This window comes from Podarcis erhardii, assembly GCF_964252035.2.
Source record: "Podarcis erhardii genome assembly, chromosome: 14".
In the NCBI taxonomy this organism is placed as follows: Eukaryota; Metazoa; Chordata; class Lepidosauria; order Squamata; family Lacertidae; genus Podarcis; species Podarcis erhardii.
The window spans coordinates 33,857,248-33,875,401 of record NC_138503.1 but is presented as its reverse complement, the minus strand read 5'-3'; the positions used below and the strand labels follow the sequence as shown (position 1 = coordinate 33,875,401).

General features: G+C 41.5%; 1 protein-coding gene across 36 annotated transcripts in view; it reads left to right on the top strand.

Annotated features, from left to right (window-relative positions):
- The window catches only part of RBFOX1 (RNA binding fox-1 homolog 1), a 1,493,407-nt gene that overhangs the window by 1,320,612 nt on the left and 154,641 nt on the right, over positions 1–18,154 (top strand). For all 36 annotated transcript variants that reach the window (XM_081840292.1, XM_081840267.1, XM_081840271.1 and 33 more), the window contains one exon: positions 13,642–13,884. In XM_081840292.1, the coding sequence (XP_081696418.1) occupies positions 13,642–13,884 (243 nt within the window). The remainder of the gene's footprint in view (positions 1–13,641; positions 13,885–18,154) is intronic.

Here is an 18,154-nt window from a genome sequence, read left to right as displayed (position 1 = left end):
TACTCTCCAAGAAGAATAGTTCCAAAGAGTAGAATCTGTGTTAAATTGGGTTAGAGATTTAGGCCGGTATATATGATGCTAAGAGTGTCAGATTTGCATTTTTGCAGACCTCCTGGATCCTCAAACCTTGGATCATCCCATCTGGCTGGGCAACCTTGGACAAGTCACTATCACTCAGCTTAGTTTACCTCAGAGGGTTGTTGGGAGGATAAAATAAGATCACTAGCCTCCAGCATAAGTCACCCTTGAGCTTCTTGGATAAATAAGTACCGTAGATTGGGCAAGGAAGATGGGCAGGAAGGAGGCTGGGTTTCACATACTAGCTGTTAACAAGCAGTTTGCAGGCCTTTCTTTTCATTCTTTAAAAAATACCTCATGGGAAATTGTCAGCATTTTCTTTCACATATCTCCTAATATACACATTTTTGTATGTGTTGCCTAATACACACATCTTTGCAGTGCACCCCCCTAATATATTATGACTTTATGCATGCTGTGTTCACTGATATATGCATTTATTTAGGAACATTTCCCCCTAATATAACAATGCCTATGCGCTTTTTCAGAGGATGGCTGTGTTTCAGTTCGTGCATTATTTTGGGAAGTATGAATTGTGTAGGTTCACATTAAATTGAAAATTGGATGGAATTTTTAAAAATAAAATAAAAACTGCAGAGGAATTTCTCTCTCCCCACTCCAATCCCTACTAGACAGAGCTATTTGAATTTTCTGCCTCAGGCAACAAAATGCTCTAGTTCAGCAGTAACTCAGAGACATTCTTTTGTGCATGTGAACACAAGTGCTGTAGATAAATGAAAGATGTTTCCTTCACCTTTTGTTGTCTAACTTCCCAGGAAGACCAATCTATTTTACACCTAAGAATGCTTCCAAAATTCTCCTCATCTGAACTTCTCCCTGGGTTTTAGAATTATATGGTGCGTCTTGGTTCTGAAATGGAAACAATGCACAAGAAATTCACCATTGATCTTTAAAGTGAAAAATAGAATTCAAATTTTCTAGAGTACTGGCCAGACACACACTTGGTTCCTCTGTGCCTTTGTCTTCCCCCCACATTGTTAACACACTTGTATGCATTGATAAAACACTGCAACATGATCACATTGAGATTCTGCCTGTGTTTTCCCCATGAGTGAGCACATGGATTTATTACAGTTGCCGAGCAATCAGATTTGATACAAACAGGATAGAAATACATAAAAAGAATGCAGGCAAATCCCCAAAGGGAACTGATATGGCTCAAATTGGTGGGAAGAACTTTGGCTCAGTAGTAGAGCACATGCTTTGCATGTAACTGAGGCAGATTGTGGTGACAATAGATGAAGTTCTAGGCCTAATAGACAAAATAAAACCTGACAAATCACTGGGTATTGATGGTTTCCACCTGAGAGTTCTCAAAAAATCTGAAATTGCTGATCTTCTAACAGAAATATGTACCTTGTCCACCAGATCATTCTCCATACTTGAGGACTGGAAAGTAGCCAATGTAACAACATTTTTTAAGAGAGGGGGGGGGGAGGGAGAGATCCCGGTGAGATCCTGGAAATTACAGGCCAGTTAGCTTAATATCTGTTCTGAGAAAACTAGTGGAATTATAATGAAAGATAAAATAACCAAGGGCAAGTCCTGTCATTAACCTAGCTGGACACTGTGAGAACAGGATGTTGGCCTGGATGAGCCATTGGCCTGAAATCTTGAATAGCTGCTGCCAATCATTGTACACAGTTCTGAGCTTAATGAAACAATGATCTGACCAAGTAAAAAGTAGCAAAACCAGCTCTAAGTAAGCATTTATTATTCCTCCTTGGACGTTTGCTCTGTAACCAAAAGCCTAACTTAGGTGGGGAAAGGAGAGGCAGCTCTCAAACTGAAATATTTACCAGCAGGAAAGTACAGTCAGGGCTTGAATTGTACACCATTCCCCTCCCCAAATCAAGTCCTAATTAGTCTAGCTCTAGATCTCTGTATTGTTGAATTTCAGTCCTTCAAATTCTCCTGTGCAAAACCTTCCTCATCGCTATATACTGTTGATGCTGTTCTGCTTTCCAAGGATGTGATATACATCTGTGTGCACATGCAAAAATTGATAAAACAGTGCGAGAAAGAGAGAGAGAGAGAGAGGAGAGTAAACTTTATGTGATTGTGCATGCTGTTATATGAAGATTCAGAACCAGTCAGAATGGAAAGGTAGAAATTCTCTCATTCTTCTTTATAGTGGAGAGGAGCTTTTCTGCCCGGGAAATCCCTTCATTGTTAGCAAATATTTCTTCCTGCTCCTTCATAATTAGCCTTGGCATCGCAATGGTGGGAAGCTGGCCTTTGACGTGTCACATTCCCAGCACACGGAAAGTGCTGCTTAATTAAAGCCAGGCTGGTGTTAGGCAAGAAAGAAAAAGAGAAAAGGAAAGGAAAAGAGGAACTGGGGTGAAGAAGATCCAAGCCTGGACAGATACATGATACCCAGTGCTCCCCCCCCCCCGAAAAATAGGTGTCTGTGCTCACCATGAAGTTGTTACAGTTAGTGCCACACTTTTTAACAACAACAAAATAGAGGTGCCAGGAATGTGGACCCTTGAGTACCCCGAAGGGGAAAAAAGCACTGATGATACCTCACTCCGCATTCCTCTGTGACTGTGGGTGGTTGGCTAATTCTCCTTTACATCTTAATTTGCACCATGCTTTAATATCCCCTGGCAGTGGTGCTGTGTATCACCAGATGGGATCTCGCTGTTAATAGAGGTTAACATGGTAATGGGGTGGAGGTTGGGGAAAGAGCTGCCTTTGTTTTGAAAGAGGCCCTTAGCCCTTGGAGGGGGGGACTCCATGTTCTTAAGCACAGGATTCAAATTACAGGATAGGGGGTGTAGAAAGAGGACAGTTGGCTCTTTATATTTTGTGACAACCCCCACCCCACTAATAGGTTTAATACTTATTAGGTTGCATGAAACGTTGGACATACCTATTAAAATTATTAACATTAATGGACAAGTTGCTTTGGGTCACTTTTGGGTCACTTTTCATGACAAGTGGCTAATAAATGCTAATAATAATGTTACAACAACCAATGATATTATAGGTTTTAAATACTTCAGTACTTTTTAAATAATTTCAGTAAGAAATGGGTAGGGGAGCAAGATTGCTTACAAAAACAGCTTACACAATAGTGCAAAGATTAAAACCAGCATAAAACCCCAAACCAAATGAAAGACAAACACCCCAGTGCTTAATAACATTATGTTCATTCTTCATTTCGGGGAGGCAAGGGGGAGTGATAGTGTGATGAAGGGCTGGAATTTTCCCAGGGAAACCCAGTTGATGTCAATCACTTTCAGCAAAATTTGAGCCACCAGCATAGAAGGCCATTTCTTTGATAATTCCTGGGGCCCTTTCACTTGGATACTCTGCCACCAGGGACAGGGATGTAGCGTCTCCTATTGCTGCCCGGGCACGTGCACAGCCGATGCTCAGGAATGATGCAAGTTGTAGTCCAAACCCTTTGGAGCAGGCTGGGTTTGATTTTCCCCATTCCATTTCTTTGTTAGCCTTCCTGCTCCTGACCAAATGTCTTCACATCCCTATCCATGTCAGCCTGCCCCTCCCACAATCCTCTGAAATCTCCCAACCTCCAGGTTAGGAGCAGTTCTTGAACTGGAACATTTCTCAACACATTCTAATTTGCCGTGCATTTGCTGAACATGCAAAAAGTTGAATGCTGAAGCTCTGCTTTTGTATGCAAGATGTTTCTGGCTGGGAACAGGAATTTTGATTAGTTATTGCCACACTATGTAGAAATTGATTGCTGGTAGGTATTCATTCAGGGGGGGGGGGAATGGTCTTATTTTAAATATTACAATTGCATTTTATGGTACATCACTCGTGTCAAGTTAAATTTAATCATATTAGCATTTTAAAAAAGGGTATTCTGAATACCTGCTCACCCCGCTGCCGGAAGGAAGGGTTTATGAAGCCTTCACTTTTATTTAATAATCCAATGTCTATATTAAACAATTTGGATATGCAATATATCCTTCAACAAATCTATTCTATTGATTGCCTTTTTAACGCATGAGGGAAACACACGACCTCATGGCTAGGTGGGGGGGAATGTGCCCAGGTAATTATTACTTCTTCATTTCTAAAAGCTACACCTAGAAGGGAAGGAAGGGAGGTGCCATTTTCTTGTTGAAGAAATAACCATAATTGTGGGACAACTTGATGCACAGAGCAATCCTAAACCTGGCTAGTCACCACCACATCTACAGCTCTGCTAGTTTTGGTGACTATGGTACAGAAGGCAAAGTCCTTCTTTGTGTGATGCTATCCTGGATCTGGCATCAATCCAGATCTGGTTTAATGCTTTCAAGTGATGGTAGTATAGCTGTTTCAGGATCCCAAGTTGGTCCTGTCCTCAGAATGCCCCAATTTTGTGGCTTTCTGTGGACTACCATTTATGTCCACTCATAATTGACAGTCATAATTGAATCAGTAGAAAAAAGTTACCCAGAATCAAAGTGTTGACTTGTCCTGATGGCCAGTGGCTCTCCAAGATTATAGGCTGGAAATCTCTCTCTGCCCTACCTGGAAATAACAGGAAGTGATCCTGGGACCTTCTGCATCTACACCTGATGCTCCCCTTTTCAGCTATGACCTTTTCCGCTTAAATTCACCCTTGAAACTACCAAGTTTTGATAAGGAGCAGGGGCAGCCCAGCCCATTTCAATGTCTGAGGCAAAATGGGATGGTGCTCCCCAATCCCACCTACCCCATGAAGCCTGACTTACCAGGGTCACACAGCTGCAGTGGCTTCCAGCGAGATCTCATGAGAATTCTGTGAGATCTTGCCAGAAGCCTCTGCAGCTGCACAGCGACAGCAGGGGTGGGCAGGATGCCTGCAGGTTCATTGCCTTATGGGATTCTGCCACCCAAAGCAGCTGCTTCAGTCTACCTTATGGGCAGGCCAGCCCTGATAAAAAGGACTCACACAAAAGATGCTATCCTCCATAAATAATACTTTATAGATTTACATGGTTCCAAAATAGAAAAGGGGGCAACATCAGGGAGCAATGAAATGATGAAATTGCAGATGTTAAATAGGTCGATCATACACATTCACATTTAGTGATGCAGACAGGAAGGAAAAGACTCATTGTGAGCTGAAGGAAGTGCCTTGTCCCTCAGAGGTATATGTTACTTGCAAAATGTATAGCCAGAAAATACAAGCGCTTTGTGTCTGTAGTCAGGGGTAGCATGTTAAACCAACCGTGTTTAAAAGATGTCAAATGTAGGTCAACTGGACTTCCAGCTGAGCAAATAAAGTGGAATTATAACTCATAGATGCTGTTTGAGACAAATATCTGTAGCCAGATAATGCTATCTCCATTCTTTTCTTTCCCAGCAAAGCCAAACTCTGTTTTCGGTATACCTGTCAACGGCTGGGAAATCCAAACAAGCCAGAGTTCAGCTCTCTGCTCTGTAATCTCCTTTCCCCTGTTATTATCTCCTTTGCTGAAAAGCAAAGGCAATAATGCTAGGATAGGTTTAATGGCTTACTTTCAGTCAGGGCATATTCTTAAATGTATAGTATTGTAATTAGTTCCCAAAAAGAGAGGGGAAAATGCCCATCTCACTGGGGATGTGTATATGGCTGGTTTCATTATGCACACATGTTCATCCTTGACCCTTTGCCCTTACAGGCTGGTTGAAACTAATACGTAGTCTTCTCTCTTGGCCTTCATACGTGGTTTGTAGGCTGTGAGGCATGCAAACAGATTTGAGAGGATGTTGGTTGTAGAGCAACTACAGGTGTTCCTGGATGAGACTGATTATCTAGATCTGCTACTATCTGGGATCAGAACCAGTTTTGGAACTAAATCAGCTTTGGTCACCGTGATATGTGAACTTTATCGTGAAAGGGAAAGGGGCTGTGCAACTCTGTAGCCTTTGATAGCATTGACCATGGTGTCCTACCAGTCCAACTTAGTGAGGTGGATATTGGAGGTTATTATGGTGGCTCTCTTGGGCCTATATGGAGATGCTAGGGATTGAACCTTCAACCTTCTGCATGAAAGGCAGATACTTTTCCCACTGAGCTGCGCACGTGCCCCAGATTGAATAAATGACCTTTGAGGTCTCCCTCAGTTCTCTTATTCTGTTTTCAGCTTGCCAATGGGGTTAGGTTGCAATGTAGATCTGATGACAGAATTGTGTCTGTATTTCTTTTCTTTTTTGTTCTTTCTGGGAAATATGGGTCACCTGTAAATAAAAATTCACCAGCTGTGTTTCTTTCCTGCCTCTGGATTCCTGTGTCTGATGACAGCTCATGATAGATAGATAGCAAATATGAATTCTTTAGGGCTCTTTGTATCTTTTTAGCTTTCCTCACAGATATGTGATTTAATTAGAACTTTAATCATTTTGGGGCAACCTCTAGAGTCCTTTAAAGGTCCTTTAACTAGTGAAGTGTTAGCTAGCTTAACTAGCGATATGTAGAGAAACTGCAGCTGAGAATCACTTCTGAAGTATTTCCCTTGGCAGGCAAACAGGCGACCAAAGGTATAAGAAATTTCATTTATTAAAAAAGAGAGAAAGTGCCTTTAATTTAGGGTGTGTGCACTTTTCCCCCATGTGTGCATCATTTCCACTACTGCAGAGCTTTCCAAACTGTGTGTCGCAACACATTCGTGTGTAGAGCAAACGCTCCCTGCGCTCCTCCCAGGGTTGGACAGGGGTTAGCTTAGCCTCTGGTTTGCTGGTTAAAACCGAATTACTGTGTCTCAAAATGAGGCATGTCTAAAAAGTGTGTTACCAACATGAAAAGTTTGGAAAGCTACTGTATGAGCACAAATGTACCCAGAGTTTTCCCTTAGCTGATCTGTCGTCCCACTTTTCTTCCAGTATGTATTAGTTAGTTAGTTTTTCTATTAACCCACTCTTCCATGGTCATAGTTATGGGGTGTGTAAAACATATGGAATGCAATTATGAAAAAAACACAGTAAAAACCAATGCAAATAAATGCAACACAACTGGCAAAGCGTTTGGGCAATCAGCTGTGAAGCAATTAGGTGCTTTTGGCCCTCTTTTGTTAAGATTAGAGCCGCATCTCCCTGCTGTAGACATGTTCAAAGCTGGTTTAATTTGGTAGTGCAGACATGTTGTGCAAGTCATATTTTGTGTTTCCCAAGTGCATAATTCTGTGGTTCTAAGCTCTATGGGTGCTCAGCAGGGGAATATTCAGGGCACGCATCTGGAATCTCCCACGGCAGAGCTGGGATTTCACAGATTTAGATGATAATCAAGTTCTTTTTTGTGTGTCAACACCCCTGCCACCGCCTTGTGCTTCAGAATAATTTATATTGGACCCAATGAAGTTACTGCTGCAGCCGGGATATCTCTGTATCAGAGCTACACCTCTGACATCGGAGAGGGAGCTCTGAGGTATCTTGTTGATGCTCTACTGGGGACCACAGGGTTACACCTTACTTAAGCATTTTCTTTCAAGATACAAATTCCAATATGTATTTTGAGACATTTCAGCTGCTGTGAACCATGTCACAGTGTTAGGAGAAGTGCAAAATTCACTGGATAGCTGAGTTCTGAGCCACCCATTACTTCAAGTTCAGGTCATTTCAGATAGGAATTTTGAAAAAGAGCCATCCCTCAGCCATCCGCTATCACAGGCAGTAATGCTTCTGAATATCAGGAACTGCAGGAGGGGAGAGTGCTGTTGTGCTCAGGTCCTGCTTGCAGGCTTCCCAGAGGCATCGGGTTAGCTACTGTGTGGAGATAATGCTGGGCCTTTGGTCTGATCTATCTGACTCTTCTTACGTTTTTGTCCCTCATCAGCAAGGGGAAAGGACATGCAAGCATTCATGAATGATAATGTTATCAATGGCTACTAACCATGACAGCTATGTATTACCTCACTGCTGGAGGCAGTAATACTCTGAATACCAGTTGCTTGGGACCTGAGGGGATAGGGCAGTATATAAATTCAATTAATAATAATAATAATAATAATAATAATAACCACAAGTGGGTACAATTGCAATTGCTTCCCAGAGGCACCTGGTTGGACCCTATGAGAACAGGATGCTGGACTAGGTGAACCATGGGCCTCATCCAGCAAGGCTCTTCTTGCATTCTTACGTATAGCATGCAATTTTGAATGTTTTCCCCCTCACTTTAAAAAATGTGGTGTGTGACTGTTTGGTTTTCCAAGGCAAGCAAAAGATTCTGATTTGCCTTAGATATACCAGGCCCTACGAATGTCCCCATTTTCCAGGGACAGTCCTGGATTTACAGAGGCAGTTTCTGAGTTCATCCCAGAATGTCCTGCTTTTCCTTAGGACATCCCTATTTTCATCGGAGAAATGTTGGCTGGTATGGAGTTACATGATCTCTCTTCCCCCGCGGTCCATCTGAAGGCAACCCTGTGTGGGGAAGTTTTTTAAATGTTTAATGTTTTATTGTGTTTTTATATATGTTGGAAGCTGCCCAGAGTGGCTGGGGAAACCCAGTCAGATAGATGGGGTATAAAAGTATTATTATTATTATTATTATTATTATTATTATTATTAGTTAATAGGATGCTCCTATTTTGTTGGAAAAATGTTGGAGGGTATGATATACAATCCCCTGCAACATTCTGTGTTCATTATATATATTTGGCTAGTTAATCATTAAGAAGGTAAGATTACACATGCTGTTATGTCTCTGGGTTGAATTGATCTGTCTGAAAGAGCTAGTCTTCCAACCAACAGGTTAACAGACTACTTTAATATGTGTGTGGCAGCAGTGTGTGGTGGGGTCCTCTCTCTGCCTCCCCACCTCTTTCTCCCCCCCTCTCTCTCTTGCATATCACTCCTTTGTTTCCATACCCTGAGGCTATGATGCAGTTTGCCTCATTTAACTACAGTGTGAAAACAGCTTTCCCTGAGAATGTGAAATATCTGCCAACAAAGAGGCAGAACACAAGAAAGGAAAGGAAAGGGGGGCAAAATCAAATAAAAGCAAAGAATAAAACAGCAAGAAAGAGTTTTAAAATGTGAGCAGTGGTGGAAAGAGATGTGTGTGTGTGTGTGTGTGTGTGTGTGTGTGTGTGTTTCTCTTCCTCTTCCTTTGCCCCTCCACCAAAGTAATGAATAAATACAGTATCGTTCTGCAAATGTATGCTTACACAAAAGATTAACATTGCACAAGTAACATTTCTCCTGCTTTCATTTGTGTTCAAACACATAGCAGGGTTACTCCTTATGTTTTGACACTTATCATGCAATTTCTTAATTATAAAAGCTTTATGCAACAGATGAAATGCTGCTGTGATGGAAAAAAATTAAACAGGAAGATGTGAGATATTCTGTACTGAACATCTAAAACAGTGGTGTTTTGTTGTTGTTTTTTTTAAAAAACATAACAATCTGGAGTGTTTCTAGACAAGCTTGTGCCTCTACATAATGTAGACTCTATTTTCTCTTTCTCTGCTTAAGAGAGTTCAGCATATAAACAGAAAGCAATAAGCTGCATTTTATACTCTGGCATGTAAAGCACCTTTCGGAGTTGAAATGTGGATTTCATTAAATTTCAGGCCCATGCACAGGCCAATGACTTTCGGCTCTTCCTTAAAACATACACATGCAAACAAGCTTGCCAGCTACCATGTTGCTGAGCCATGCCATGCACAGGTTTACAAATACTGAGAGACACTGGAAGTGAAAATTATTTGGTGCTCTTGCTTCCTTATCCTAAGGTAAAGGTAAAGGTAAAGGGACCCCTGACCATTAGGTCCAGTCGTGGCCGACTCTGGGGTTGTGGTGCTCATCTCACTTTATTGGCCGAGGGAGAGTAAAGCTTCCGGGTCATGTGGCCAGCATGACTAAGCCACTTCTGGCGAACCAGAGCAGTGCACGGAAACGCTGTTTACCTTCCTGCCAGTTTGGTACCTATTTATCTACTTGCACTTTGACATGCTTTTGAACTGCTAGGTTGGCAGGAGCAGGGACTGAGCAACGGGAGCTCACCCCGTCACGGGGATTCGAACCGCCGACCTTCTGATTGGCAAGCCCTAGGCTCTGTGGTTTAACCCACAGCACCACCCGCGTCCCTATCCTAAGGTAGCCTTCCCCAATCTGGTACCCTCCAGATGTTTTGAATTACAGTTCCCATCAGCCCCTGCCAGCATGACCAGTGGTCAAGGACAACAAGAGTTGTCGCCCAGCAACACCTGGGAAGTACCACTTGGAGACCCTGATGTAGAAATATATCTGGTTCCTAGAAGTCAATGAATTCCAGACTGTGCAGGAACAGGCATTTCTGAAGGCTTATCCACACTTACCTCTTGTCCCACTCTGTCCAGACAGAGGTCTGTGCTTTAACACTCCATATCCAAGCTCCCCCCCCCCCCCGCCCAAGCTTTCCCTTCAAAAACCTGCTCTTTAAAGTTGAATCAGAGCAAACATCAATTCAGGTTTTCGCAGGGAAAGCTCTGGAGCAAAAAAACAAGTGCTCAGACAGTTAAATCGCAGTCCATGCCTGTAAAGAGCAGAGGAAAAGTTAAGTGTGGATAAGGCGTGGTAGTGGGGCTGCGGAGGACTTAACTGTGGGCGAAGATAGATACCAGCAGAACACCCAACAGGAAACTCCTTACTCCATCCAGAGTCAACTAAGCCAAGACTAAACTACATAATGGCAAATTCTACACTGATAGCAATTTGGAGCTAGTCAATAGCCTTGAGATCAAACTTTACTTCCTAAATTTAGGCTTGAGGTGCATGTCTGAAACTGATAACGTGGCAACCCTAAGCACATGACGTTAAATGTTGGATTTCTGAGCAGAAACTGAGCTTTGCCATTTTGCTTTTTCACAGACTGGCCTTTAAGGGGACCAGTTTCCCCTCAGGTTGAGATTGCTAAGTTTGGCTCTCTCAGGCTGCAGTTCATAAGTGTTCCTGGAAACAGGTCAAGGCCTTTTAGTCAACCTGTTTCCCCAGACCTCAAAGGGCCTCCAATTGTCTTTAGGCTGAGGCCTCTCAGTTTATGTGCTGCCTGATTTCATGCTCCCAATTTTGTGAGAGGTAACTGAGCATCAGTGAAAGTGTGGAATGATATGTCCCTGGGTAGCAAAACACTTTACAATGAACTAACTGTGGAAGGAGTGCCTCTGGAAGCTTTTATCTGATCGCTGCTGATATCACGTCAGATCTCAAACCCAAAGCAGATCATGAATCTGCAAACCAATGAATAGCAGGCAGTGATTCCGTACTGCTTCAGTTGTGTTACACCACCAAACTTGGGCCAAAGAAGAGAGCAAGGAGTCTACAAATTGGGAGATGAAACAGTCATGTGACAAGGCCTGGCTTCTAGCAACACTTCCAGGCCAAGTTTGTTCTTGCCTCTAAACTGCAAGGAAACACAACTTGCTTGGCAGAAGCTGGGTCAAATAAGCCTCTGCAGTGTTCCAGCAGCTGTTGGTCCTCTGACCAATGTCTGGGACCAAGCAGTTGGAAGTATATCAGCAGGGATACACAGACTGTGATTTAAGGTTTAATTCTGTTGTAAGTGTATGTCAACTAGCTAAGAGGGTGCTGGGTGGAGGTGTTGGTTAGCAACCAGGCAGAGTGGCATGAACTTTGCTGAGTGAACACATGCTCTGATTGACTTGTAGTTCTGAGAGAGCTTTCCCTCTGTATATATCATTGAGTGTATTTTTGCTGTATGTACAAGGCCTGAGGAAAGAAATGACAAAACCTTTTCTTATCAAATGATTAGAAAAGCAGGATTTCTCTCTCTGAACTCAGTCTGCATTATTCAAAACTGTATGTGAAACGTGTTTATTGGGAAAATCCATACTAAAATTCTAATATTTCTTTCATCTGGATTAGGTTGTTGTTGTTTTTTTAAAAAAAATACAAATTGCTTCAGAAATGTAGAGAGCTGTATTTAACATTGGGAAAATGAGAAAACCAAAGTTTACAGATTCTTCCATCCCTAATTTTGAGGAAATGTGGTTAGCGTTTTGCTGGGAGAATATATATTTTTAAAAAATGGACAGACAAACAAACCTTGCAAGATTCAATCAAATAATGCCTATTTAGACACCCCCCCCCAATAAATCTACTGGTTTGCTTTAGAATCTGAACTTAGTGGTCTTCTTGGGAACTCTCTCTTAGACAGCAGTGTGCATTATGTCTCTTGGAATAGCTCAGTTGGTAGAGTGTGAGACTCTTCATCTCAGTCATGGTTTCGAGCTGCACATTGGGCAGAAGATTCCTGCATTGCAGGGGTTGGACTAGATGGCCTTTGCGGTCCCTTCCAACTCTACAATTCTATGATTCTATTATTCTTGCTTCAAAGTGTGCTAAGGCAGACCTCCTGGACTTTTAGTCCCCCTGCTCACTCCGCTGAGCGTGGACACCAAAGTCCTGCCCATCTGGATACAGATACAGAGAGATCAAGAATGAATGACATATTTTTTATTATTGCAAAGGGGTGGGAGTGTTGCTTAATGCTGCCTTTGGAGTGAAATAAGTAGAAAGTCACCAGTAAAGAAATTGTACCAAAGCTCACTGCTCTTAATTAAATATTAGCTGTAATTAGCACTAAGAGTGAATGCTACGAATATTAATTCTAAGCTTGTGAAAGGGCTGTTATTGTTAATGAGAAACAGTGGGGGTCTCTATAACATCTGTTTTAGAGCTCAAGGTAGCATAGAACTCTTTAAAACAAATTGCACCTAGACAATCATTCCCCATCTCTCTTGTTTCCTTAATGGCATTTTTTAGATATAGCAATAGATACATATAGCAGACTTTCATTCCATTTTAATTTATTAATATTTCCATAACATCTTGAATCTGCTTTCCAAATAATAAAAGCACTTTTGTGGAATTTTGAGACCTAAAAAGTCTGCCCACTTTTGCATTTGACCTTCACCACCACCATGTTGTGATCCCCAGAAGGTTGTCAGTAAGGGAAGCTGGCCCTCAGGCTCAAAATGATTACACAGATCATTGAAGTGATTATTGGATTATTGGGACTAGACCTGTCCCATCTAGTCCAGCATCCTGTTCTCATAATGGCCAACCAGATGCCAGTGAGAAATCAGTGAGCAGTACATGAGCACAAGAGCACTCTGTGCTTTTAAATGCCAGTGGCTGGAAACCACAGGAGAGGAGAGGACTCTTCTGCTCAGGTCCTGCTTGCTTGTGGGCTTCCCATGGGGTCATCTGTAAGAACAGTATGCTGGACTGGATGGATGATTGACCTGATCTAGCAGGCTCCATCAGCTGCTGATGCACCCTTTGTGCCTTTTCTCTGTTCAGAACAGAAGGAAGGATGCTTATGCAATCGTGGGATCCAGTGAAATGTGAGTATACCTTTTTCAAGGAGTGGGGGTTCACATAAGAGAGGCCAAGCCAGTGCAAACAGGAACTGAGTAGGAAGATTTTTGCTTTGGTTAAAACCCAACCTGTAGTTGTGCCCATACTTCTCAGCTGGAGAAACTGGGAAGGCAATATCGCCAAAGGGGGCGGACTGAACATCTGCAACAGTTCAGGAACGAACTGCAGGGCAAGCTTAATAATCTTACCTACCTTCTCTTTGTTTGTTTTTATCTTTCCCCTTTGCAGGGTAATCAGGAAGCCACAGCACCTCCTGACACAATGGCACAGCCTTACGCCTCGGCTCAGTTTGCTCCTCCTCAGAACGGCATCCCCGCAGAGTACACCGCGCCCCACCCTCATCCGACTCCCGACTACACAGGCCAAACCACAGTTCCAGAGCACACATTAAATATGTACCCACCTGCGCAGACGCACTCTGAACCAAACACAAGTGACACAAATGCACAAACTGTGTCAGGCACAGCCACAGTAAGTATATATAGAGAGAGATTTAAATTTCCCCATGCAAAAAATATTGGCATCAGCAATGCAGTCTATATGAGCAACCTCCAACCCTTCTAGACTCGGGGCTCCTCTTGCATCAGTGGGGTTTTGAGCTGGAGCCACAGGAAGAGTCTGCAGCTCAAGCTTCTGTTGACCTGGTAAAACCAGAAAACTGAAATCTGAGTATTGAAATCTGACCTGTCGAATCCAAAACTGAATGCTGCCTGAATAGAGATAACTATTTGCTTGTGTGCATCATTTTCTCCCCTTCCTCTACTAGCCTAAATTTAGTTTGTGATTTCATAGGGACAGGGATCTCTTCTGCTAATATGAATTTGTTAAGTACTGTGTATTTGGAGTGTGAAGTATTCATTTCAGTTGTGATGATTTACCACCTTTAAAATTTTATTATTTTACCGCCTTTAAAATAATACCTGGCTCTGTATTTTTGAAACATGGATTCCCATCTAAGGTGCTTGCATGTATTTATTCTGCACATGGTGTTCACCTACTTATGTGTGAGATTAACTGTACATAATGCTATAATTGTCCCCTAGTTTACCACAATCATTGACAGAACATTGCTGTGCGAAAAAAATGATTTGACATATCATGTTCCTAGTGTGTGGTTCCTAGTAGCTCTTTTTGTTGAAAACTTTGGCCTCCAAGAGATTATTAGGATGACATCTGGTGGATTAAACAGTTGGGTGTTTCAACCTTTTATCCTCAGTTATTGAGAATTGGTGTACTGCAGAGTTTAATGAACAATTATGTACCTAATTCATAAGAACATAAGAAGAGCCCTTCTAGATCAGATCAACACTTGGGCTTCTAGAATTAAGCCAGGCTCCCTCCCTGATTTACAAGCATGGAGCTCTGATAGGAGACACTCAGGTTTCCATTGGCTTCAACTTCCTTCTGTTTCCAGCTAGACATTTTAACCTGCCAGCTTCCCACCTAGTAAATCATACTTCAGAAGGTGAGACAATATTTTTCTTTAATTTACTCTAAATCAGAATGAACCAATGCTGACATCTGGGCCCAGGAGGTGTGGTGTGCGGGGAATGAGTAGTTCAACTGTACACTGTGTGAATGAGTTGCTTTTATCAATCCTGAATCTTGCAACATTCAGCTTCATTGGATGTCTATGAGTTCTAGTGTTATGAAAGAGAGAGCAAAACTTTTCTCGATCCACTTTCTCCATGCCATGCATAATTTAATGAACTTCAGTTATGTTGCCTCTTACTTGTGTTTTCTCTGAACTAGGAAGTCCCAGATGCTGCAACCCTTCTTCATAGGAGAGTTGCTCCACCATTTTGATCATTTTGGTTGCCCTTTTTTGAACTCTTTCCAACTCTACAATATCATTTTTGAGTTGAGGTGACTGAAAGCGGCAACAACAGTGACTACCAATTCTATTTAGTGGATTGATTTTCATTCCAGAAATAAGCAAAATTCAGCAATTTCCACTCCCGTTTCCATTTTTGTGAAAATTCTCTGACATCCTAGCTCCAGGTGGCGCTTTCAGGGTTCTAGGGAGAAAGCAAAATAAATCCTGCAGACTTCAAGTCTGTCCACCCCAATCTACAGTTCCTTCCAAATAGACTTCTTGTCATAACCCCCCCCCCCCAAACATAAAAGATATCACTGAATATAGCAATAAAGTGTGGATTATCTGTTGTTTTTTGTGACTGTTGCAACATCTGCATCACACATCCAAGCCACGTTGTCACCAGTTTATGAGCTACCCCAACCCCCATTTGTTTTGGTTTGTTTCATATCCAAATAGTGTATTTTGCTTCACTTTGGGTTGTTTTTTAGAGTTTCAGGAGACATTGTGTATCTCAGGATGTGTGGCATCAGGTTTTAATAATGGATTCATGTCTGGTAAACAATTCAGCCTCTGCAAAACAAACAAGCAAAATGTTCTCGCTTGTATCCAAAAGGTGCTCTACCACATTTGAAAGTCATGATCCACTTATGGAAGAGGCTCATTTTCCACACTTGCACTGGAGGACTGAATGAGAAAACAAGCTATATCCAAAGCTCTGCTTCCACATGTATAATCTCTTGTATAAACAAAAGCATACAAAACCTATAAGGTTACAACATTTGAGACTTTCTAGTTTAGGAGGACAAGATGAACATTTATAACATTGCACATGATGTAGAGAAAGTGGATAGGGATAAAAACTTATCCTTTTCTACTTCTCCCTGTCATTCATAACTTCTTCCTCTCTCATAAGAGTGGAACATGGGGCTATCCAACAAAACTGAATGACTTCTTCACACAGTACATAGTAGAACTATGGAATTTTAATTAACAGAATGATGTGAAAATGGGATGGAGTGGATTTCTGAATGAACTAATGGGGAACTGAAATTAACAGGAAATAGATTCACCCATCTATTCTTATAGGGAAGGAAACTTGCTAGTAATTTAGATGTTCTGTCCCTTATTTTGCTGGATCTGCTTCTGCTTCTGCTTATATCAGAAAGGAGTAAGGTTAAAAACCCCACCTCATATACAACATTTTAAAAAAAGTTCAGTGTATGAAAAGTGTGAAGGTTCACAAAGCAAAGTATGAAGGTGGGGGTTGCACATGAAAGCAAGTTCCTGATGTTTAGCCAAATGTGTGCCCAATGAAACAAACATGTATTACAGTTAAAAAGCATCATCATCATCATCATAGGCACTGAGCAGCATTTTAAAGGGGTTGGCTACATTACATTGCTTTGTAACTACATTGCATGGTGTGGGAATGTGCATCAAAGAGTCCGCCAAATTGCCACACAGATTGGAAACTAGGCTGTGTTGATCTGGTTTAAGAAACAACAGCAACAGCTGGATGTCAAGAACGTGATCATATTCATAGGCAAAAAGATACATAATAATGAAGAGAATGATAAAGAAATCATTTCTGTTATCAGATGAGAGCAATAATGGCTAACACATGATTTCCACTGCAAATAGTAAAGCAATGTTCTCAGTGAAGTCTGGACAAAGTTAAGCTCCTTCAGTTTCAATCAAAGTGTCTAGAGGAACAAATCTGTCAGTTTTGATGACCCTCTGTTTCTCATTTCCCCAATCTTCAGTTTGCCATATTTCCACAACTCTTTGTGATATTCACGAAAAATCATTAACATTTTTGTGTGCATTCCTCCTAGTAATCAGTTTTTGAAAGCAATTTTAGGCAATATGATGCATTTGGGTGTGTAATTTCCACTAATATATATATACATTTTATGCACACTTTCCACTAATACAGGGGTGTCCAACTTTCAAGAGACTGCGATTTACTCCCATTATAAATAAACTGGCAGTGATCTACCCATTGGATTGACTTTTTAATGGGAAGGATCAGCCAAAGTTGTTGAGCTTTTTTTGGGGGGGGGGGGCTGAAATTTGAAAGCTAGCCACTATTTTGATTTACACACAGATCTGCAAAGTGTGAATCAATTAGATTTACTTTAAATTGTGAACCAAACCAAATTTGTCAAAGAGTTAAACAAGGGCTTAGCTTCAGCTGGATCATGCTGAATTAATTATTTGCTTTTTTCTCTTTCTTTTTTTTAAAAAAGTAATAATTTATATTAATAGTAGAGATGTTGGAGAACTCTGATGAAAATGGAAATAGGAGTAGAAAATGCCAATATTCACTTATTTGTTCCATGTCTGGAACAAAACTCAATCCAGTGAATACAATCAGTATTCACTTTTGTTGTTGTTGTTGTTGTTTCAGTCTGCAAATTATACTTAACTGACCCCCCCAACATTTGCATTGAATTTCCTTTCCGTTGAAATGAATAGGGTAGGATAATTAAACAACAATGTATTTTATATAATGTACATCATTCCATCACAGAAGGAAGCAAGGTGAATAATGAAAGTTTTGCAAGAAGATGAACTGGGGCAGAATAGAAACAATGCTGCATGCAGTGAATAGAGAGTGGAAACCACACTACTTAGAGTCACCCGTGATTGAACTTGGGAGCTTCTGCATGCAAAGGAGATGCTCTAGTGCTTGGCTGCAACCCTTTCCCATTTTGTTATAGAACGTAGCGCAGTGGCAAATTCAGAAGTGCAAGGTCCCTTCATGATAGTCACAGCCATGCCCCCTCACAGGCACACCCCATCTAAGATTATGATAACTAGGGGTGTATTGCAATGATCAATGCAGATGCCCATGTGTTCCCTTTCTGCTAGATCTACTAATTTCTGTGCATGCGCATGGGAAATGATTCTGAGTGCTCC